Consider the following 23,879-nt stretch of genomic DNA (forward strand, 5'->3'; position numbering starts at 1 on the left):
TTGATTAGGAAGGTAGGAAAAATTGAAAACATGCTTTTCATTATTTTTTAAAAGACTTTGATATATGAATTACAAGCCTGTATGAGCAAAAAGTTTTACAATAAACTATATATCAATCAATTCAAAAGTAAGGGAAGATTAGGTATGTTATATTAATCACACTCATTTCCTCACGACAAGATTATTTTATTATTTTTTTTTTTAAGTTTATTCTGAGAGATAGAGAGAAGGAGGGCATGTGGACGAGCATGAGTGGAGGGAACAGAGAGACACAGACAGAGACAGAATCCCAAGCAGCCTTGTGAGATGGTGACCTGAGCCAAAATCAAGAGTGGGATGCTTGAATGAAATATGGCCCTTTGTAGCAACGTAGATGGAACTGGAGAGTGTGATGCTAAGTGAAATAAGCCATACAGAGAAAGACAGATACCATATGTTTTCACTCTTATGTGGATCCTGAGAGACTTAACAGAAACCCATGGGGGACGGGAAGAAAAAAAAAAAAAGAGGTTAGAGTGGGAGAGAGCCAAAGCATAAGAGATTCTTAAAAACTCAGAACAAACTGAGGGTTGATGGGGGGTGGGAGGGAGGGGGGGGTAGGTGGTGGGCATTGAAGAGGGCATCTTTTGGGATGAGCACTGGGTGTTGTATGGAAACCAATTTGACAATAAATTTCGTATATTAAAAAAAAGAGTGGGATGCTTAACTGAGCCACCCAGGTGCCCCATGACGATTATTTTAGATTACACTTCTCGTGGGTGGGAATTTAGACAACTCCAAGCACAGTCCAGCTTACGTGCAGAAGCGGAGTAAATACTATCTGAAGATATATATGCCCCTGTGCTTGTGGTTATAATACTGTTGCTTATATGTGGTATTATAGTAGTCAGGTATAGGAACTCTGTGAGGGCCCAATGAGCAGTTTTTCACTCTAAATAAAATTTCTGTTTCTGCACCAGTGATTTTGAACCAGAAAGTAAAGGCAGGTGGCTCCTTCACAGTGGCCACTTTATTATTTGTTGAGGCAGCTGCAGCTTTGTAGGGCTCAATGGAGAGAGAATGTGCCATCTTGTCTGATTATAAGCATTCCTCTAAGATTTGATTATTTTGTCTGGGAAGGGCTAACCACTTCCTGGGATGTATACTTGAACTTCTCTGCTTGGCTCATGGAAGGGAATGTTCACTTGTTCCATATAACTGTGTCATAAACTAATGTTTTGTCCAAATATAGCATTGTCTTCTCTTTTGATATTCTTGATACTATCAAAGTAAAAACTGTAATTGAGATTTAAGTATGCCTAAAATGAGAGCAAAGAAGAGAAATACAGCTTGGTAAATGGTTGCAAATTAATTTTTATTAGAGTTTTGTTTTGGCAAGAATTTCCAATTAATGAGATTTCAGGAAATTAAAATTCAGAAAATTAAAATTTTTTTTTTTAAATGTTTATTTATTTTTGAGATAGAGGGAGACAGAGCATGAACGGGGGAGGAGCAGAGAGAGAGAGGGAGACACAGAATCCGAAGCAGGATCCAGGCTCTGAGCTGTCAGCACAGAGCCCGACGCGGGGCTCGAACTCACGGACCATGAGATCGTGACCTGGGCCGAAGTCGGGCGCTTAACCGACTGAGCCACCCAGGCGCCCCCAGAAAATGAAATTTTAGATTCAAAGAATGAAAGATACTTTTGGAACATTTATGTCTTCCATGAAACACATGAATGTATCTACTGAATTCTTGGTTTTAGACTTTTTTTTAACCACTGAAATGTTTGAAACCTGAGTTTGTTGTACTATAGGAGGAAGGTCAAATCTCTCTCTCCTTAGGTATGCTAGAAAAATGTTGGGTTCTAAAGGCAAGCAAGATAATCTCTTTTAAATTCCATCAAAATGACCTTTAATATCAGAGAGCTGCGAGGTGTCTTAATACACATGTTTCTCTACTAGGAATGGTATATTTCTCATTTGCAAAAGACAACATGTGTATTTCTTTTCTCTTTATATTGTAAAGGTCTTGCCTTTTTCATTTTTATATTGTCAGTGTCTGATACACAGGAAGAAGGGATGTATGTTTGCTGAATTGGGGAGTTAGAAAATATGTGGAAGGAAGACACTCTTACTATAAGCTATCTAACAGCATTTTTTGAGGTATATGCACTAACTCTATACCTGGTCAGGGGTAGCCTGGGCTGAGCATTTTATGCTCAGTTTATGCTTTGATGCCATGCCAGGTTGTTAATCCAGGAAGAAAGCAAAGGCCAAATATACATAGTTCCCAGAGCCAAGATCAACAAATACAGAGAATTCATCTCCAGACAGAGCCAAGTTCAAATGTGTAATGGGTTGAAAAGCCAGAGAGTCATGAGAGAGTGGCTAGAAAAATTTCCGAAGTCAGTGAATTGGGCAAGTACATTCTAGTTTATCATATGGACCTATATAGTTGAAGGGAATTTTGGGTATTTAAAACTACAGAAAGCAAATGGACTATATTCACCTTCATGGATTATTTTATTGTTACAACTTTATTTAGAGAGGGCTCCAGGGGATATCGATGGTGCTCTGATACTGGGTAATTGAAGAGAGTTTACCAAAGGGACTCTCTCTAAAGGAGAGGTTAAGGTTGAGGGAAAGCGACATGAGTATTGAATTTCCCTGGAGTTAATAACAGAAGAACTGTTACCACCAGCCTTAGGTCTGAAGAATGAGGGGAAGGGGCTGCTAGGACCTGGGAGAAAACTTTATGGAGACGGCTATCAATGTGCTGCAGCTTGCCAGGGAGAGTCGGGGTAATATAAATCCCGATATCCTTCTCTTCTTACCTGGTCAGAAGCCAGAGGGCAGGGGAGCCCCCTGATTCAGTCTAGAGTCAGCCATCCTGGCACAGGGAAGGCAGGAGATCAGAGAATGGGTCTGGACAGGCATATAGAAAATATCCAGCATAAGGACTTGGTGATTTTCATTTTTATTAGAGATGAGCTAGTAAGGAGGGGGAAAGTGAAATCAAGCAATAAATTTATTCAATAAACATTCTGTGTTTATGTAGTACCTTCTGTGTGTTGCATTGGCTTTCAGGTGCTTGGGAGTACAGCAGTGAATGAGACACCACGTTCCCTGCATTTGTGGACCTTACATGCCAATGGGGAGAGGCAGACAATAAATAGGAAACATAACAAACAAGTAAATTTTCCAGTATGTTAGAAGATTATAGTGCTGTGGAAAAAAAAAAGAAAAAGAGCAAGAAAGGGGGACTGGCAGCGTGAAAATAGATCCGCAGTTTTCAGTATAAAATCAGGCAATCAGCAGCACCTGGGTGGTTGTGTCAGTTAAACCGATTAAATCGGTTAAATGTCATCAGACTCTTGGTTTGGGCTCCGAGTTTGAGTCCCATTTCTGGCTCCGTGTTGATAATGCAGAGGCTGCTTGGGATTCTCTCTCTCTCCCCATTTCTCTGCTCCTTCCCCGCTCACCCTCTCCCTTTTCTTTCTCTCAAAATAAATAAACATTTAAAAATTAAAAAAAAAAAAAACAAAACCAAGGGAGGGACTCATTGAGGTGACAGTTGACCAGAGACTTGAAAGAAGTGAGGGGGGAACCTTGTGTTACCTGGGGAGGAGTTTGTGAGTCAGGGAAAGGCCAGCACAAAGGCCTTGGGCAGTATGCCTGGGGTTTTGAGGGATAGTGAGGAGGTCAGCAGAAGAAAAGGGAGCAAGAAGGAAATGGGTGGAATGAGGTCTGAGACTAAAGGGCATCCCATCTTACGAGGCCTTGCAGGCCACTCTAGAGATCTCTGCTTTCACATAAATACATGAATGCCATTGCAGCATTTAAGACGGAGCAGTAATGTGATCTGACATACTTTGTTTTTATAGTTATGTTTTTGGCCACCATTTTGTGAGTGGATTACAGGGTGCGGGGGTAGAAGCAGGGAAGGTTGCTGCAGGATTGAGACAGCAGATGGTGCAGGTCATGGAGGAGGAAGTGGGAAATGCTTGGATCCTGGAGGAGATTTGAAAGTAGAGTCAGGATTTTCCAATATAGTTGATGTAGAGTATGAAAGAGAAGTGACAGGTCATTACTTTTGTACAGAAGATCTGTTAGGATGGGGCAGGCTGCAGGTGGAACTGAATGTAGGGGAATGGAATTATTAACCTGAAGAAGTGAAGGCCCGGTTAGGTATTAGGGGGCAAACAGGGAGAATGCATTGTGTGTGAGTGTGGGGAAGAACTACCTTTCCAAGAGACAGGGAATCTGAGGTGATTGGCGCCCCCTAGTGCCAATCGCATTATTAGTCTTGAGGGGATCGGCTCCATATCTCAAAAGTACACTCTTGAAAATACTTCTTTAGGCTTTAGTTTTCTTTTGAATCAAGCGAGGATAAATCACGTAACTATTCTTTTATGCTCCTGGTGCATCGGAAATGTTATCAGATTCATTACTGGAGGCTAGAACTGTAAACACGTTTAGCAAATGGTTACTTGGACTACTTTGAGGAATTCAGTGTGTCCGGGCTGCCTGGTGGAGATCAGAGGCTTGGAAATGCAACATGCTGAGAATTAAGAGTCAGCTGAGCAGGATGGGCACTTGTGAGCATGAGGAGTGGGGGGATGGGTGAGTGAAGTGGAGGTGGGAGAAAAGGAGGTTGTTAGAAGAAACGTCAGTGGTTTGTCACACAAGGAACCGTATGTACTTATCCCTGTCCTAGTCAAACAAGGGGATGTCACTAGGGATCAGTAGACTAATTTCACACCAGTCCATTCTCCCACTATGTTCCATTGCCAGAGTCAGAATTCTGGGGTGGGTCTATATCTACACCAAGTCTGTGAGTGATTTTACCCTAATTATCCCTTGATTTGTCTCTTTCTCTCCACTTCTGTTGTTGCTACTTAGTTCAGAACCCCGTCTTTGCTTGTTTGGATTATTTCGAGCCTTTTAACTGATCTCCCTGCCTTTTTTTTTTTTTTTTTTTTTTAAATCACTGAACCTCTCTGATTGTATACCCTGTCATTTTCCACTGAAAATTATTCACAAGGTCTCCCATGTCCTTCAGGATGCAATCCTAATTCCTTGGTGTGACTCATGTGACAGGTCACAAGCTGGCCTGCCATGCACCTCTCTTGCTCACTTCCGCCTTCGATCCATACTGCGGTCGCGTTCAGCATGCAGCCGGTCACACCACTGTGCACCTTTGCAAAGCCTCCCATCTGCCTCTGTGGCTCATCACTTCCACACCTCTACTCCTCTCTCAAAGACTTTTTTCTTCAAGTCTGTTCCAGCGTCACTTTCCGTAAGCTTATTCTGACCTCTTACTCCTCTCTGTTGGGTGACCTTCAGTGTTCTCATCACACTTGATGTAGACCTCTCTTAGCATATCCCTCCCTCTATTGTAATCATAGGGTTACTTGTTTATTTCTTGATATCTTAGAGTTTCCCCTGGCCCAGGACCCACATAGCCCTGGGGTGCAGGAACAACTTGGTAAATGTCTGTTGGATGAGTGAGCCACGTAGAAGACCCACGCTCCATAGGGGAGAGGCCATCGGAGCACTAAGGGGATTAGGAGGGAGAGATCATGAATGAAGTCTTCTGTTTCTGGGAGGAACTCTGGCTTTATCACGATATTCGTTCAGCATAATACAGAGTAACGTAGAAAAGTGCTTATATCACAGGTGTAAAGTTTGAAAAATTTTTATAGGCTGCAGACCCATGTAACCAACCCCCAGCTTCTTTAAATGGAACATGACCAGTATACCAGAAAGCCCTCCTCATGCTTCTTCTAGTCACTTTTCCTTTCCCACCACTGAACTTAACCGTTATCCTACTTCTGATCTTATACATTAGTTTTGTCTGACTTTGAACTTCATATAGAAGGAATAATTCAGTAAGTACTCTTTTGTGGTTCTTTTGCTTGACATTTTGTCTATCTGTGAGAGTCATCCATTGTTGCCAGGGGTTGTAGATGATTCATTCTCCTTGCTCTGTGGCATTCCAACATGTGGCGATACCACAGTTTGTCTGTTCTGCTGTTGGGTAATATTGAGGAGGCTCCAGTTTTTTGGCCATCAGGAACAGTGCTACTGTTTTTGTTGTTTGATGAACATAAGTGTGCATTGCTGTTGGATATAGACCCAGGAGGGGAATTGCTGACATAGCATATCCCTATGTTCAACATTAATAGAAACTGCTAATAATTTTTCAAAAGTGGTTGGGGGACGCCTGAGTGGCTCAGTTGGTTAAGCGCCCGACCCTTGATCTCTGTTCAGGTCATGATCTCACGGTTTGTGAGGTCAAGCCCTATGTCAGGCTCTGTACTGACAGCATGGAGCCTGCTTGGGATTCTGTCTCTCCCTCTCTCTGCCCCTTCCCTGCTTGCAATATCTTTCTCTTTCTCTCTCTCAAAATAAATAAATCAACTTAAAAAAAAAAGTGGTTGGATCAGTTTACATTCCCCTCCTCATATGTGAGAGTTCTGGGTGTATCACATTCTTTCCAACACTTGGTATTTCCTTTTTTTAAATTTAGCCATTCTTTCATGTTTACAGTGGTTCTCATTGTGGTTTTTACCATAGTTCTTATAAAAATAGTTTTATAGCTTAAGTTTAAGCATTCTTCATTATCTTAGAAATGTTTATCTAGTGGTTAGAGCAGTTTTGAAACACTTGAAGAGAGGGATAAGGTGACTAAAAACAGGGAAGTATTCATTCGGTTATTAATCTGTCTTGTCACATTGACTTTACTTGAAATTCTAGGTGTATTTTGCTTTGAAAAAGAATAGACATAAATAAGAAAGGCATAAACTTAGAGACCTTCTCTTAATGAAAAAGCCAATACTATACGCACCATTTCTAAGAAGAAATTGTACTCCAGTGTCAGTTATAGGCTCATATGTGGTAACTAAATGTACCACTCTGGTGAGTGATGTTCATAATAGGGTAGGCTATGCATGTGTGGGGTCAAGGGTATTTGGGAAATCTCTGTACCTTCCTCTCAGTGTAGTTATAAACCTAATACTGCGCTAAAAAAGATAAAGTCTTAAATAAAATTTAAAAGAGAATAAATTGAACTCCAACCTTAGAAATTTTTTTTTTTTTTTTTTTTTTTTTTTTTTAGTTTATGTATTTATTTTGAGAGAGAGAGAATGAACAGGGGAGGGGCAGAGAGAGAGGGGGACAGAGGATCTGAAGCGGGGTCTGTGCTGACAGCAGAGAGCCCAATGCAGGGCTCCACCTTGCGAACTGTGAAATCATGACCTGAGCTAAAGTCAGACGCTTAAGCCACGGAGCCACCCAGACACCCCTGAACTCTAACCTTAATAGAAATATTAAACCATATTATATAAAACTTACTAGATAACAGGGGCACCTGGGTGGCTCAGTCGGTTAAGCGTCCGACTTCAGCCAGGTCACGATCTCGCGGTCCGTGAGTTCGAGCCCTGCGTCAGGCTCTGGGCTGATGGCTCAGAGCCTGGAGCCTGTTTCCGATTCTGTGTCTCCCTCTCTCTCTGCCCCTCCCCCGTTCGTGCTCTGTCTCTCTCTGTCCCAAAAATAAATAAACGTTGAAAAAAAAATTAAAAAAAAAAAAAACTTACTAGATAACGGATAACAGCGTTATTCTTGCTGCCTATAATCTTTTCACTGGTTTGTGATTAATTTCCTGATTTTTTTGGTATTGCTATTAAAAATAAAGTTTAAGTGTTTAAATCTTCTTGACCTAAATATCTGTGATACAGGGAAAATGTTCATAGTTATTTATAATTTGGGTCCAAATTTCAAGAGTATGCTGTTCTTCCTTCTTTTAAATATGAGAATGCCTTGCTCACTTTTTAGGACAGAATGAATTTCTCCATTTGGAGCTAGTGCAGATTAGGAGCGTGGCATTGCTTTTGCTTCTACATTTGCCTTCAAAGTGGAAGGCAAGATCCAATTCATCTCTGCTTGTCTTCTACCCTGGCATCACTTTGGAGCAGTGGAAAGAATGAAAGGTGCAGGGTAGACTTGTAGGATTGGTGTGGCTTTGGATACTGGCTGTGTCACCCAAGATCTTGCCAGAAATCACTTAAAGGTTTAGAGCTTTAGTTTCCTCAGCTGTAAAATAAGGGAAGAATAGCTACCTTGCAAGGTTCTTTGGGTGGTGGGGAACTGAGAGAATATGTGTGAAATGCCCGGCAGGAGGGAATCCTTTAAATTAATAACATTTCATGTTTGTGAAGTCTGGGATATTAGTGTTGTCTCTGATATTCCTTTGTTTGCAAGCTGCTTGCATTTTTCTTCTAGGGTTGACAACTTTGGCTTGGGCCTTTTACTCCGATCCAAGCAGATAAAACGCATGGTTTCTTCCTACGTTGGAGAAAATGCAGAATTTGAACGACAGTACTTGAGTGGTGAATTAGAAGTAGAGCTGACACCTCAGGTAAGAAAATTTCTCTGCTTCTCTTACACAGCAGTAACTTATTTTAAAATTTACCTTTTCCCCTTTGGGAATTTTCCTTTGCAAGAGAGGTAAGGTAGAGAGGATTCAGTTTTGCCAGACCAAGGAAATTTGTTTTTAGGTCACACCTGTTGATGTCTAGACTATTATTTTCTGTTGCTGTGCATGGAAAAAAAAAAAGGGGGGGGAGGTATTTCTAGTAAAAATATCTAGGCTCCAGGATAAATTTTTAAGTTCAGCACTATGATATACATTGTGCTGGAAGCCTGCAGTAGGACTTGCTGAGATGCTGGGGGATTGTCCTGAGAGTCCGTTCCTGTGAATCATAGAATTAGAAATCTGTGAGGAATATATTCTTGCTGAGACATCAGGAAAGTGGAGCCCATGGAGAGTAGAACTGGGTATGTCCCAGAATAAGTGCTGGAATCAGGGCCCGGGTCTCCAGGGAATTGATGTCAATTATCAAACAAGCCAGTTACTGCAGTTAATCTAGCAAGTCTCCACTCACTTCTTACACTACGTCTTAACTGCTTGAAGAGTTTGTCATAGAAGAAACTTTTTGAAGTCATTTGGGTAAAACAGGGCTCTACAGGTTACATATGCATTTGTCATCTTTTTTTTTAAGTTTATTTATTTATTTTGAGAGACAAAGGGTGGGTCGGGGAGGGGCAGATAAAGGGAGAGAGAGAGAATCCCAAGCAGGCTCTGCAGCATCAGCACAGAGCTCAATGTGGGGCCCAAACCCACAAACCTCAAGATCATGACCTGAGCCAAAGTTGGACACTTAACCGACTGAGCCACCCAGGTGCCCCTAGGCACTTGTCTTCTAATTTGACATCATCTGCCTTCATCTCTGAAGTTGAACCCACCACTCTGCTTTATTTTTGTCAACAGAATCATTATTACCGCTAACTTCACTACATTGGTAATGATGTGATCTAGCAGAATTAAAAAAATCAATAATTAACTCTCAGTATATGCTTGTCTAGAGACAGCAATGCAGGGGAGAACCGTCTTGTACCTGAGGCTATACAGCATTACGTGGGTCACGCTCTGTCACTCTGCAGTGTTGTTGGGAGCGGTGTTTGTCACAGCCTCCCACTGTGCCTGGCGTTTATCTGGTTTTCCTTTAAAATGAAAATAACAAAAGGTATCCTGTCTTAGTCTGCTTGCACTGCTGTAACAAACTAGGTGGCTCACGCAAGAGAAAGTGATTTCTCATTGTTCTGGCAGGTGGGAAGTACAAGATCAAGGTACAGGCTGATGTGATTCTTGGTAGAGGGGAGGAGGGCGGGGAGAGACAGAGGACGCACACTTGCAAATGAGGACTCTGGGCTCTCTTATTATAAAGACACTAATACTATTGGATCAGGGCCCTATCCTTATGACTTCATTTAACCTTAATGACTTCCATAAAGGCTGTGTCTCCAGATACAGTCACATGGGGGTTAGGGCTTCAACATACGCATTTGCGGGGGACACAATTCAGTCGATAGCATATACTTTTCCTCTTCACGTTATAGGTTGAGATCCCTTTTCCTCTGGGTTGTGGAGCCCTTGAAAATGATTTCAATTACTTCTTTTATCTTTTGCATTACCCCTTATTTTGTCAGAGGCATGTACATGGGTGTTCCTTAGTATTTCTTTTATATTCTTTAAGCTGAAAGAGGTCGGTGTCTCTCTGCCCACTTTGTGCCAGGTACACAGACATCGGCTCTGGCACCTTGTTTTGCAGCCTGTGAGCCAGAGAAGCGTTGATAAAGTGGTAGGGGTGAGGACTCCCTTTGGGGTTTGGATGCAGGGGGCTGGTGGTACCTGCAGAGGGCCTGTATGTAGAAATTGTCCACTTTTAGGCTCTTGCCCAGATGGACAGAGAGAAGGAATAAAAGTATTCAAGAAGGGTGGGCATAAAAAATATTTTATGGTAGGGGCTGTTATTATGGTTGTTTTGATGGTTTAATTTTGTGAATGTTATTAACTTAAAACAAAATGGAGTTATCTCTGTCCATTAAATGGAATAGAGAAACAGTTATCTGGAAGATTTTCAGTTGTGCCTCATATCCTACCTTCCCCAGATTATCCCACCTACTTCAATGACTCAATGTCTGAAGTCCCAACTTTTAGTGCCTGCTTTGAGTTTAGTATTTGAAGGCCCCAGCTAAAGTAGAAATTGTTTTCACAGATCAAGTAGAAATTTGTTTTCTGTATTAACATATTGTCATTAATACCTAAATCAATTCTTACTACTGAATGGCCAGTCAGTTATCTAGCATGAATATGATGTAGCTAGACCATAACAATAGGTTTCAGTGTTAGGGAGGGTATCGGAAAATATTCAGGGCCAGAGTTGTTCCCCTGTGGGGAAAATTGGGTGGAAAAGTAGTTGGGGGAAGGAGGGAGCTAGGGAAATCAGGTTTAAATCTCTGGTACCTAGGAATGTGATAAAGATGATCAAAAGAGGGTACAAGAAACTTTGCATACAGCCGTTTCTACCCGGAGGTAGAATTTAAAGTACTCTTAGCTTTTAAAAACCAAATTACTAGGGCATGTGGGTGGCTCAGTTAAGTGTCCGACTTGGGCTCAGGTCTTGATCTCATAGTTCATGATTTCGAGCCCCACATTGGTCTCTGTGTTGTCAGCACAGAACTCATTTCAGATCCTCCGTTTTCCTCTCTCTCTGCCCCTCCCCTGCTTGCTGTCTCCCTCTCTCTCTCTCAAAAATAAATAAATAAACAAACAAACAAACAAACAAACAAACAGAAAAACCAACAAATTACCTATATGTTGTATAATCTTTGCTTAACTTCGGATTTTTTCTTCATTAGATAATGTGTTAGATGAAATGCTTATAAGAATGTTTTGGAATAAAACAAAGTGAACATATTATTATATAATAATGGCATTGTTATCAATGATAAGATTCAGCTATACCTACATATGGCACACAGTAAAACATAACATTTAAATACATGTTTTTCAATAAATGTAAATTACATACTTCAGGCTTAAAAATTGATTTTAACACATTACAGATAGACTGATGTAGATTATGATGTCAGGAGAGCAGTGGGCGCTAGAAAGCTGAGATCCTGATTATACAAACAAGCAGTTACATTTGAATGTGGGTTAAGAATTGAGGGATTGTTGGGGCACCTGGGTGGCTCAGTCGGTTGCGTGTCCGACTTGGGCTCAGGTCATGATCTCGCCATCCGTGAGTTCAAGCCCCGCGTCAGGCTTTGTGCTGACAGCTCAGAGCCTGGAGCCTGCTGCAGATTTTGTCTCCCTCTCTCTCTGCCCCTCCCCCACTCACGCTGTCTCTCAAAAATGAATAAATGTTAAAAAAAAAAAAAGAACTGAGAGATTGTTGTCTAGAGGTGCAGTACTTATTTTAAATTAATATAGCATACAGTGTTCGTGAAATACAGCAATATACAATGCTCGGTCCGATTTAGGATGATAAACTTCTAGAGAGAGGAATCATGTCTGTACATGTTTCTGTTTCCACGTACAGAAGTGTGCTTAATGAACTTCTTATGGTGTGCCGATTGCTCACTCGTAGGGCACGCTTGCGGAGCGGATTCGTGCAGGTGGGGCTGGAGTTCCTGCATTTTACACCAGCACCGGGTACGGGACCCTGGTGCAACAAGGAGGGTCACCGATCAAATACAACAAGGATGGCAGCATTGCCATTGCCAGTAAGCCAAGAGAGGTAAGAAGGACTCTGGTCCAGGTAGCGCTGGGACTCTCTTTCAGTGTAGGATTCCAACTGGACTTAGTGGGTAGATAAGGATTGAATCACTTCGGTGTGAGAAGACACTGTCCTTCATTTATGTGAATACGCTAGGTAACATTTCTAGCTAAAATTGAGCATCCTCTAGTAATTAAAATTACATAGAGAAACTCGAATAAATAAATGAGAAGAAAAGAAACTGTAATCTACATAAGATGTGTGAGCCAAGATTAGTTTTCTGATAAGTTTTAACAAATGTAAGAGCATTTATAACTTCTGACTATGCGTATGTGGAAGATAGAGTAGATGTGTGATATATATCATAGCAAACTCTTCATGCTCAAGCCCCTACTGAATGTGGATGAAGGAATTAAAAAAAAAAAAAGACATCGTATGTTTGCATGCAATATTGAAAAGTAGGGGGCAGTTGTAATTACATAATAGAACATTTATACCGTCTCCTTTATCCTTCATTTTGTATAGTGGACATATGGAGCTGATAGAGTACTTCAGTTATATTTACAGTGCTGGGTAGGATGGAGTACGCTAGGTAGCTTCACTCACATACTAGAAAAGAATGGAACTCTAGATATAGGAATTTGAGATACTTAGATTTGAGCCAGTTTTAAAAATTACACAGGCCGGTATTCCATTACTGTATTTTCAGTACGTCTTGCTTCTTTCTGGCCACATGGCTCAAGAGCAGTAACACCGGTTTGCAGAAATGCTCAGCTTAGCTCTAAGGAAGTGACAACTTAGTAAATCAAGGGACCTCTTATCACTTACGGCGATTTTTATAAACATTTTTTTTGCTTATAGGGATGTTAGCTCTGCACCTCCATATTTTGAGAGAAGATAAAAGGTCATTGAACATGCCTCTTGCTGTTCACTGTTTGTCTCTAGCAGTGTCCTCCATCTGGAGCTTTGCCTTTCTGCTTAGAATGACCTATATTGACTCAAAGCTTTGATTAACATTTTTTTTTTTATATTCTATCTTGCTCCTTTACTACCTAATTAGGTTTAAAAAGTTTTTGACAAAGTAAGACAGGAGTCTAATTATTAAAAGGGATCTTAGTGATGTAGATAATGATGCTCAGAAAAATTGGGTTAATACTTCGAGAGTTTGCTAGAAGTTACAGCATTAACTCGCCTTGGGAAAACACAGGCTAGACTAGAGTCTGTCCTGAATGCCTGGGTTCATTGTTGCCTGGAGTCAGGTTCACAAACCTAATAGTTTTGTACTTTTGTCTCAATTACTTAGGAATGTGACAAATAATTTCTTGAAATGATTCTTGTTAGCTCTTTACTTCCCCTACTTGTGGTAGAAAGAGGAGGTGAGTAAATGCCTTAATTCAGTGACATTTATTAAGGTCCTACTCTTTGCCAGGCACTAGCCTAAGTATGGTAGAAAAGGCGATGATCTAGACCCAGGCCCCCTCTAGTGGAAGAACTGACAAGGAATGAATTAACAAACACGTAATGTCAGTGATGAAAGTGCTGTGAAGAAAAATCCCGTAGTGTAAGGGCAGAGAGAATGGTCAGTGGCCAGGGAGGTTGTGTTCCAGATTGGGTCCAGGGAAACCTCTCTGAGGAAGTGACAGTTGGTAGATACAGAAATAAAACAAGAGAATGAGTCGGGCGAGGATTATAGGGTTGTGCTCTGGTCAGGAGGAGGAGAGAAGACAAGGTCCTGCAGCAGGATAGCCCAGTTTGTGGAACAGCAGGACAGTGAGACCGGAACAGCATAAATGAGGCAGAGAGTGGTAGGATGGGAGGCTGAAACGAGGCTGCAGCCAGATCGTGAGTTTGGGTTTTATTGAGTGCAATGAGAGGTTCCGAAGTGGGAGAGTAATGTAGTCCAAGTTCCATTTTGGAAGCATCACTGTGGCTGCTGGGTAGTTTTCTGGTAGGGATACAAGAGCAGAAGCAGTGAGAGAGCTTAAGAGACTGTTGTATCCATCCAGGTGGGAGTGGAAGTTGTTTAGACTGAGGTGAAACGATGGAACTTGTAGGGAAGGGGTTGGAATCCAGACATACGTTGATGGCAGAGCTAGTAGGATTTACCAATGGATTGGTTGTGGGCTATGAGGAAAGACAAGAACCAAGCCTGCTGCTTTTTGAGATGGACGAAGTACGGGGGTGATCAAAGAGCCCTGTCTGGGACTGGGTGCGTTTGACATGTCCTTTAGGCTCCAGCAGAAGCTGCTCGGTAGTCTCTAGCTTGGGGAGGGTTTAGAGCTGGGATAGGGGATTGGAGCCATCAGCGTGTAGTAGTTAAATCTGTGGAACTGGATGAGTGTCTAGGGCTGGAGTGCAGGTAGAGAAAACTCTTTTGCATTTGAAGGGTGGGAAGAGCGAAAAGAGAAGCAAAGAAGGGGAAAGTATCTAGTCTGTGAAGAGAAAATCAAGGGGAGTGTGGCAACTTGAAAGACAAGGGAGATCTTACAAAGTGGGGAGTGATCAGCACTGTCCCATTGAGAAGAGGTGGTGTAACAGGAGGGGGCATTGAGCCCTGGTGACCTTAAAGAATGATTTTTCTAGGGGTGCCTGGCTGGCTTAGTCAGAAGAGCGTGTGACTCTTGATCTCGGAGTCATGAGTTCCTACATTAGGTGTAAAGATTACTTAAATAAACAAACAAACTTAAAAAGAAAAAAAAAAGATTGTTCTGGATGGGAGGATTTTTCTGGAATGATAGAAATTTGATCAGAGTGGATTTGAGAAAGGGCTAAAAAAAGAGGAAGTGGCAACCGGGGCCCACAGAACTCTTTCAAGTGAGTGTAATAGTGTGGCAAAACCAATCCCTTCCCTGTTTTAAAATTTTAGAATGTCAGCACTCAGTAACTGCTGGTTTGTAGACCCATCAGAAAATTGTATAATTGGAATAAGGCAAAAAAAGTCGGTTTTTTCACATTGCCCTGGGTTAGCATATATTTAGATCTGTATGTAGGTTTCCAGATCTGTATGCAACATACTCTCATCTATTATCATTAGTGTTTACAGTAATGACTTTGAAATACACAAGGCTCTTGAAAAAGCTGTATGTTGATGTGCAGTTTATAAATAGCTTTTGTATGATTTATCTAAGTTTCATATTAATAAGATCCTCCATCAGTGATCCTCGAAATTCATTAATATTTTCTAGCAGAAAGTGGGATAAAACCTTTAAAGAAGCTGTTGATTAAGAAGGGATTTCTGCTTTAAACCATAAAGAAAAGTAACTATACGGAACTTTCTCCTGAAGTTTTCTGTGATATGCATGCAGTTTGTCCACTAGAGGGTGTGGTATGAGCGAGAGTGGAGCTCTGCCTTCCTATGGCTCCAATCCCGTGTAGAATGGGGCACAGCATTGACGTTGTTTCTTCTTTTCTTTGTTTCAATTCCCAGAGCTAAACACCCAAGAAGAAAAAAGGAACAAAATGCCATGGCACAGTTTTACTTTATGCTGCTTCTTCCCGCTCCCCTTTCCATGTGTAGTAGAATTAAAAGGCAATACAATACAGAAGTCAGTAGCATTCCATTAAACAGTAACGATAGAAAAGGAAGTGTAATAGAATAACATAGAACTTTCATAGTAGCATAAAAACACCATGAAGTACCTATGAATAAACCTAAAAAACGTATACAAAGTTTTTTTGGGGGAAGAATTATCAAGCAATTCAAACAAGTAAAAGGAGATTTCAAAAAATATAGGCGTGTATTTAACTCACGGGTGGAACGATGTGGCACGTCAGTTCTCCAATGTCATCTACAGGTTCTGGGAATTCCAATTAATATCTCAACAGATGGTTATAGATTAATTAGAGATGAATGGATTTTTATAACTATTTTATGTACAAAATACATTGACGATTTTATGAGGCTTATATAGTTTTTTTTCCTGGGGTGGAGGAAATGTTCAACGTATATAACTTATGCACATAAATAATGAGTGCTAACACAGTCTGTGCCTTTGGCATATAGAACTTGCAGTTCCTCCAGTTTACTAAGCTCTCTCTTGCTGCTGAGTCTCTGCACATGCTGTTCCCAGTTCCCCTTCCACCACTTTGATCAAATCCTAATTGCCTACCACTCCTCACCCTTGAGTCCTCAAGTTCAGATTGTCCTCCCTCTGAGAAACCTTCCCTGACTAGGCTCGTATCCTTATTATCTGCTTCTATCAGAGCACATACCACAGCCAAACAAGACTTCTGCAAATATCTGACAGTGCCCTCTTTGTCTCCTGCAGGTGAGGGAGTTTAATGGCCAGCATTTTATTTTGGAGGAAGCAATTACAGGAGATTTTGCTTTGGTGAAAGCCTGGAAGGCAGACCAAGCAGGAAATGTGATTTTCAGGTAGTATGATGGTTTTATGCAAAGCAATGCAATTAATGCAAAGTTGCATTTTAGCAACTTTACATTTCCTGAATTATGTTTACAAAATAAATATCTTGGCGTATTTGGTGTTTAAAAATTCATTTAAAAAGTGGCTTACAATCAAACCAACCCACAGGTCAGTGATGTATGTGTGTGTGCAAGGCAACTGCTTTTGCTGAGATGTGGTGTGCTTCTGGGAATCTGTTCTGATTGGCTGGTGCCCACATTGAATGGCATTTGAATCTATATACCCTTGTATATAGTTACATACAAACGATTTTTCCATGTGTGTTTTAGTTGCCAGGAAAGGTACAGTGTTGAGACATGCTTAGCAAATGTGACAAAAACACACAATTGTATTTAATTTTGATATTGTTATTGATATGCATTGTCTTAAACAGCCTATGTGATTTTGATATTCTGGAAAGATACTGCTCCTAACCATTTAGATCAGTTCTTTTCCAGTCCTGTTGGTGTCTACTAGGAAATACGTATGTAGGTTCTAATGAAAAGTTGTTTAATCTTGATAATCCTGAACTTTCATTCTTGTTATCTGGATAGCCACAGATATTAAGCCACAGGCTTAATAGATTTCAAGATCTTTTGATTACCCTAAGCATACTAAATACTAAGTATTTAGTATCTTGGATTTATACATTATGTGGTTGTATTTTGAAAATTGTACCACCTTTGAATATACATAAGCAAATTTTCCAAGATGTGTGGTCTTGAAGACTTCACTTGTTAGGTTACAGAAATAGTTTCTTTTTTATAATATGGTCATTTACTGTTTTAGCGGTTTTTTATCTTTACCAAATGCAACACTGGTGTGATCACAATTAAATTCTCAGTGACCATTCTCATGTCATTTTTGTTGATTTTTGAAGACCTTATATGATATTAATACTATATTTGATTTTTTTTATAACTTGTTTTATTTTTTATTTTTTAAAATTTACATCCAAATTAGCGTATAGTGCAACAATGATTTCAGGAGTAGATTCCTTAGTGCCCCTTATTCATTTAGCCCATCCACCCCCCCCCCCCAGTAATGCTGTTTGTTCTCCATATTTATGAGTCTCTTATGTTTTGTCCCCCTCCCTGTTTTTATATTATTTTTGTTTCCCTTCCCTTTATGTTCATCTGTTTTGTTTCTTTTTTTTTTTTTTTAATTTTTTTTTTTTCAACGTTTATTTATTTTTGGGACAGAGAGAGACAGAGCATGAACGGGGGAGGGGCAGAGAGAGAGGGAGACACAGAATCGGAAACAGGCTCCAGGCTCTGAGCCATCAGCCCAGAGCCTGACGCGGGGCTCGAACTCACGGACCGCGAGATCGTGACCTGGCTGAAGTCAGACGCTTAACCGGCTGTGCCACCCAGGCGCCCCTTCTGTTTTGTTTCTTAAAGTCCTCATATGAGTGAAGTCATATGACATTTGTCTTTCTCTGACTAATTTCTCTTAGCATCATACCCTCCAGTTCCATCCACGTAATTGCAAATGGCAAGATTTCATTCTTTTTGATTGTTGAGTAATACTCCATTGTATATATATATACCACATCTTCTTTATCCATTCATCCATCAATGGACATTTGGGCTCTTTCCATACTTTGGCTATTGTGGATAGTGCTACTATAAATATGGGGATGCATGTGTCCCTTCAAAACAGCACACCTGTGTACCGTGCATAAATGCCTAGTAGTGTAATTGCTGGGTTGGAGGGTAGTTCTATTTTTAGTTTTTTGAGGAACTTCCATACTGTTTTCCAGAGTAGCTGCACCAGCTTGTATTCCCATATATTTGATTTCTTGAATTCAACCAGTTAATTTTGGAAGTTACACATTTTGCATCCTATCTTATTTGACACCTTGGTAAAATGTTTGCAAAGTTTAGTTGCTTTTTTAAAGAGATTAATGAAATTGGGGCATCTAGGGGGCTCAGTCGGTTAAGTATCCGACTCTTGATTTCGCCTCAGGTCATGATCTCAGAGTTTGTGAGTTCTGGCCCCATGTGCTGTCAGTGCAGAGCCTAGTTGGGATTCTCCCTCTCTCATCCCCTCTCTCTTGTGCTTTCTCTCTCTCTTTCTCTCAAAACAAATAAACTTTAAAAAATTAAAGAAGATATTAAAGAAATTGTATAGAAGCAAATGGAAATGAATGATTTAAAATATTTCCATGCGTTTGTCCTGTGATTCACTGCCTGGCTCTACTATCTTAAAGACTGCACAAGGGCTGTTCTGAGCATTTATTTATGCCTGTGGCTCTTGAGATTTGATATGAGATGAGACCGCCTATCAGTAATAGTCAAGTGACTTAGATTCTTAGGATACTGGCTTCCAGGATGACCCTCTTGTTTAGTGGGACAACTGGTGAGAGGTCTGTCTAGGCCATTGGTAGAACAGCCCTGCCTGCCTTTGCCTCTGGCCACACTGCTCTTGGAGCTTTCAGTGCTGTTTTGACGTCTAGTGGAATCCAACACAGAAACTTGTGGAAGTACCCAAGGACCTCTCTCTCTGGGACATGCCTGAGTTTATATTTATCCTTGAATCCCAGTGAGATAAACATTGGTGGCCTAAAAGAGCTAGTAAAAGAGAGCTGTAACTCATTTCCCTTTATGAAATGAGTTTTTCTACCAACTTACCTTCTCAGAAACAAAAAATACATTAAATTTTTTATGGATAGTGGTGGTGCATTAAGTTAAGAACTTGGGAATGCAAAACCGTCAGCAAAATTGGCACTTTCTTGAAGTTTTTACACCTCAGGGTCTGATGTGGGTGTCATACTTCAAATAATTTCATTAGAAATTGGTTCCCTGGAATGATCTTTATAGATGATTCACACATTACCAGTGAATGCTTCGTTTAAATTCAGCAGTAAGTTTCTCTTTAACAGAGAATATAATTACTATACCTTCTCATATAAAGCACTTGCTACTTTTCTTAATATTTTAACAAGACCAAGTTTAGCGAAATCCATAACTATAGAAACAAAGTGGCATCTCAGTTAAAAGATTCAGGCAAACAGTTTGAAATAGAGTAGATTTATTAATATCTATTTTATCTTTCTGTGTATAATCATATGTTGAACATGAAAAATAGTCCCTCTTCTCCTCCATAAAAGCTATATAACTGAAGTGACCATTAAATTGTTTTTATTTATAAAATAGTTTTAATACTTATGGAAAATCTGATACATTCTTTTAAAAAATTCACAGAGTTTTAGTTTATAGAAATTATTTTAATTTATAATGAAAGCTGAGAGAGGCTCTTCTTATTTTTGGTCTTCTTTCCCCACTTTCCCCCACTCCTAATATAGGAAAAGTGCAAGGAATTTCAACTTGCCGATGTGCAAAGCGGCAGAAACCACAGTGGTGGAGGTAAGAGAAGAGGTTTTTTCTGCTTTCCAGAGGTTACTTTTTAAACTTGATGTTATGTATTAGTTCAGAAAATGTACAGCAGTTCATTTGTTTTCTGGAGGATAAACAATGACAAGTTTAAAATTTTGGATATCGAAGAATTCTATTTCGATGTATAGTAGTTGAAATTTTACTGTAACAGCAACTTTCTGGTTAGCTAGGGTCTCACTAGAATGCTCTCTTTGAGATCAAGCTATGAGACTGACCAGCTTATAAAAGTCCTTTGGTACTTGAGTGAAATAGACCATGTTGGGTAAAATTGCAAGATGAATTTTTATATACAGAATCCCAAAAATATAGTAAGTTGTGTCAGAAGTTCATTATCTTAGATACTGTGAATTCTTTAAGGAAGAAAGAGGGGGTAGTACAAATAATTGTTTTGTTGTGGCTGTTTGGAACAGTTGAATTAAGGAACTGACTGACTCTTCTTTGGACATCTCAAGGTGTGGGAGACCATTGCTAGCGTTAACACTCTGTGACAGAAATAGGTACTTACACCCATTTTGTTGGGTATAATGACCCATTTTATTTACATGTATTTGAACCTGAGAGGAGACTTTGTAATGATTCTTAACTTGAGGCTTTGAGAATCGCCTTGGAACCAAATTTTCACAAAAGTTTGAGATAGTTTTTCCTTGGGAGAGCTTTATAGGAACCCATCGTGGGATCTGGAAATGAGAATATATGTTCTGGGTTTTTCTCATGATGGTAGTGTTGTATGTGGCATCTTTTGACTTCTGCATACATTTGGCCAAGATGGTATTTCATGGAATCAGTACGGTGGTATTTTTAAAAAATCAAATGTTAGAATTCAGTTCATCTCTTGGAAAGTGAAGTGTATTATTTTTATTTTTAAAGTTCTGGAGGATGTAGTACCTTCACCCCAGGCCTGGTGGTTTCTTTGCAATGACTTCAGTATATATTCTGCATTTAAAATGGACAGTGTTGGGGCGCCTGGGTGGCTCAGTCGGTTGAGCGTCTGACTTCAGCTCAGGTCACGATCTCACGGTCTGTGGTTCGAGCCCCGCATCGGGCGCTGGGCTGATGGCTCAGAGCCTGGAGCCTGCTTCCGATTCTGTGTCTCCTTCTCTCTCTGCCCCTCCCCCATTCATGCTCTGTCTCTCTCTGTCTCAAAAATAAATAAAAATGTTAAAAAAAAAAAAATTAAAATGGACAATGTGGTTGACTCTGTGTAATCTGGTTTTTTATTTATGGAATCATCTTAATGATCTGTCTGTGACACAGATACATAATATTACTGAATAAAAGCCTATATATAACATAGCTTAAAATAATTGGTAGTTTAGCCCTCTCTTCATTTTATATATTTCTATAAAACTTCCTGCAACAGTGTTCCTTCTCCGAATACCAGGAGATATTATACATTGTCCTGGGTGAAGTTCTTTTTCTTTTTTTTTTCTTCCTTTATAATCTGGTCCTTTTCAGCCAGTCTTCTTCTAAGAACAGAAAATGACCTTCTAGTGTCTGAGAATCACTGTAAATATTAGAAAAGAGAGGTTTTCTTTGGTTTTGTTCTGTTTTGTTTTTGGCATAAGGAAAAGGGAGATAAAATCCTTTAACTGATCCTGAAAATATGATAAAGGCTAGCCTCCCTTGCCTGGGAACAGACGTCTCTGATCTATCACTGCACACATTTCTGCTAGACTCAGATTCACATTGGGATACTTTTCAATAACGTGCTGTAGACAGCCACTCCCAATTGACTCTGTCTGCAATGACCAACATGGTGGCCACTAGCCATATGTGACATTTAAAATTTAAATTAATTAAGATTAAACAAGATAAAAATTCATTTTCTCTTTGGTAGCTGCATATAACTAGCAACTACTGTTTTGATCAACATAGATATCTGTGAAAAGTTTTATTGCACAGGGTTATTTATAATGATCAAGATGAAATCTAATTTGTCCTTCTAGTTTAGGAATCTAAGCAAAACAGCTTTTATTTATTTATTTTTAATATGAAATTTATTGTCAAATTGGTTTCCATACAACACCCAGTGCTCATCCCAACAGGTGCCCTCCTCAATACCCATCACCCACCCTCCCCTCCCTCCCACCCCCCATAAACCCTCAGTTTGTTCCCAGTTTTTAGGAGTCTCTTATGTTTTGGCTCCCTCCCTCTCTAACCATTTTTTTCTCCTTCCCCTCCCCCATGGTCTTCTGTTAAGTTTCTCAGGATCCACATAGGAGTGAAAACATATGGGATCTGTGTCCTTCTCTGTGTGACTTATTTCACTTAGCATAACACTCTCCAGTTCCATCCGTGTTGCTACAAAAGGCCATATTTCGTTCTTTCTCATTAAGCAAAACAGCTTGTAGATAATGGATTATTATAAGCCTATCTCCTCGGCATGCTCAATAGTAGAAGTCCACATGCTCATAAGTTGAATTGGAAGAACTGTGTTCTTGAAAGAGGAAAATAATTTGGACTTGGGGATGGTGAGTAGATTGGGTATTTTCTGATATGAAAAGTCCATTTTGATTTTGGGATTTTTGTATTGTTCTGAGTCTAGTGAGTACCCTGACCTCCAGCTCCAACTCCTCAGAGTTCTGTGTACTCTGTTCACTTGCACTGACCTCCAGGATTCTGTAATTCTTCCCTAGTCCTGCCCTACTTTATTTTATGGTGATCATAGTGGGATGGGTGATTACAAGCTGGCCACTGAAGTGCTGTATTTAACAGGAATCCTCAGAGATCATAAATTACCCATATTTTCTCTTGCCTGCTAGTTATTAACAACAGTAATAGCTACTGTTAATCAAATATTTATTATGTATTAGTCACTGCTGTACTCTTTACGTTATTATTTTTGTAATCCTCAAGATAGTCCTATAAGGTAGGAACCATTTTTATCCTTATTTTACAGATGAGGACTTTAAAGCACAGACAGGTTGTGTGTGACCTGATGTCACACAGCTAGGTGGAGCTAGAACAGAGCAATAGAGATATTGATTCCAGGGTGTCTGCCCTTTTCCATTATTTTATGAAATACTCTCAAACTGTCATAAATGGATGGTTTTTCAAACTTGTGAAAGATGCTGAATCTCTGGAAGTAGACCATTTCAATGTTAACTCTTAGAATCGAGCAGAGTGTTTTGGCTAATTTCTTCCTCTATTCTGTTCTTCCTTGCCAGTTATTCTGATCGTGGTCCCTTTTTCCTCCACTACCATATGCCTTGGAGCTGGCTTTAGAAAAGCCTCACCCTGTGGTCAGTAGCTGTATGGGGTCCATTCAGTCTTTCTCTTAGACTCAGTTCATTCTATTTTGTAGCCTCTTTGAACCTTGCAACTTTTCACAGATTTCCCTAAATATGGTGATTGAATGTCTGTTGTGGTACTTGCAGACAGTCAGAAGCTATTTCTTAGAGCTCTCAGCTCGTGTCCTGTCTCTTATGGAGGAGGAAATCGAGGACTCTTCAGCAGCAGCTTCAGCATCTGGGTTAGAGCCTCTCTTCCGAAGCCCCGTGTCGCTCCACATGGCTGCATCTCTGCAGCCTTTATCCCTGTTTCCATCCTGTAACTTGAGTTTTAAGGAGGGCAGAACTATAACTGTCTATAATATTAATGATGGTTCCCTTAGACCGCTCAAAATTGTTTTTTGGACTTAGAAGCAGGGTGGTCTTCTTGCTTTTTGTTTGTTTGTTTCTTCTTTTATTAATTTACAGTAAATATTTTATGTGAAGAAGCAAACCAGTGTGTTTATCTCGAATTAAAGAGAGTATCAAATTTGCCCTCAATATGAATTCTTTCTACTTTCTCTAAAAGGGGAATAATCCTCTTTTTCAGAAAAGTTTCCCCTTTCACATGTGTTCTGCACAAGCTCGTGAGTTATATAAAGCCAATGAGGTGACCAAGTAGGTCATTTTCCCCTTTACTACAATCCATATGAATATTGCATTCATATTTCTTAAAACCTGTAACCACTTGCATACTTCACCA

The 23,879-nt window shown here is 40.1% G+C and overlaps 1 protein-coding gene across 1 annotated transcript in view; it reads left to right on the plus strand.

Annotated features, from left to right (window-relative positions):
* The window catches only part of OXCT1 (3-oxoacid CoA-transferase 1), a 137,988-nt gene that overhangs the window by 12,150 nt on the left and 101,959 nt on the right, over positions 1–23,879 (plus strand). The window contains exons 4-7 of the mRNA XM_047860143.1: positions 8,265–8,400; positions 11,978–12,127; positions 16,375–16,481; positions 19,817–19,877. Of these exons, the coding sequence (XP_047716099.1) occupies positions 8,265–8,400; positions 11,978–12,127; positions 16,375–16,481; positions 19,817–19,877 (454 nt within the window). The remainder of the gene's footprint in view (positions 1–8,264; positions 8,401–11,977; positions 12,128–16,374; positions 16,482–19,816; positions 19,878–23,879) is intronic.

This window comes from Prionailurus viverrinus, chromosome A1 (assembly GCF_022837055.1).
Source record: "Prionailurus viverrinus isolate Anna chromosome A1, UM_Priviv_1.0, whole genome shotgun sequence".
NCBI lineage: Eukaryota > Metazoa > Chordata > Mammalia > Carnivora > Felidae > Prionailurus > Prionailurus viverrinus.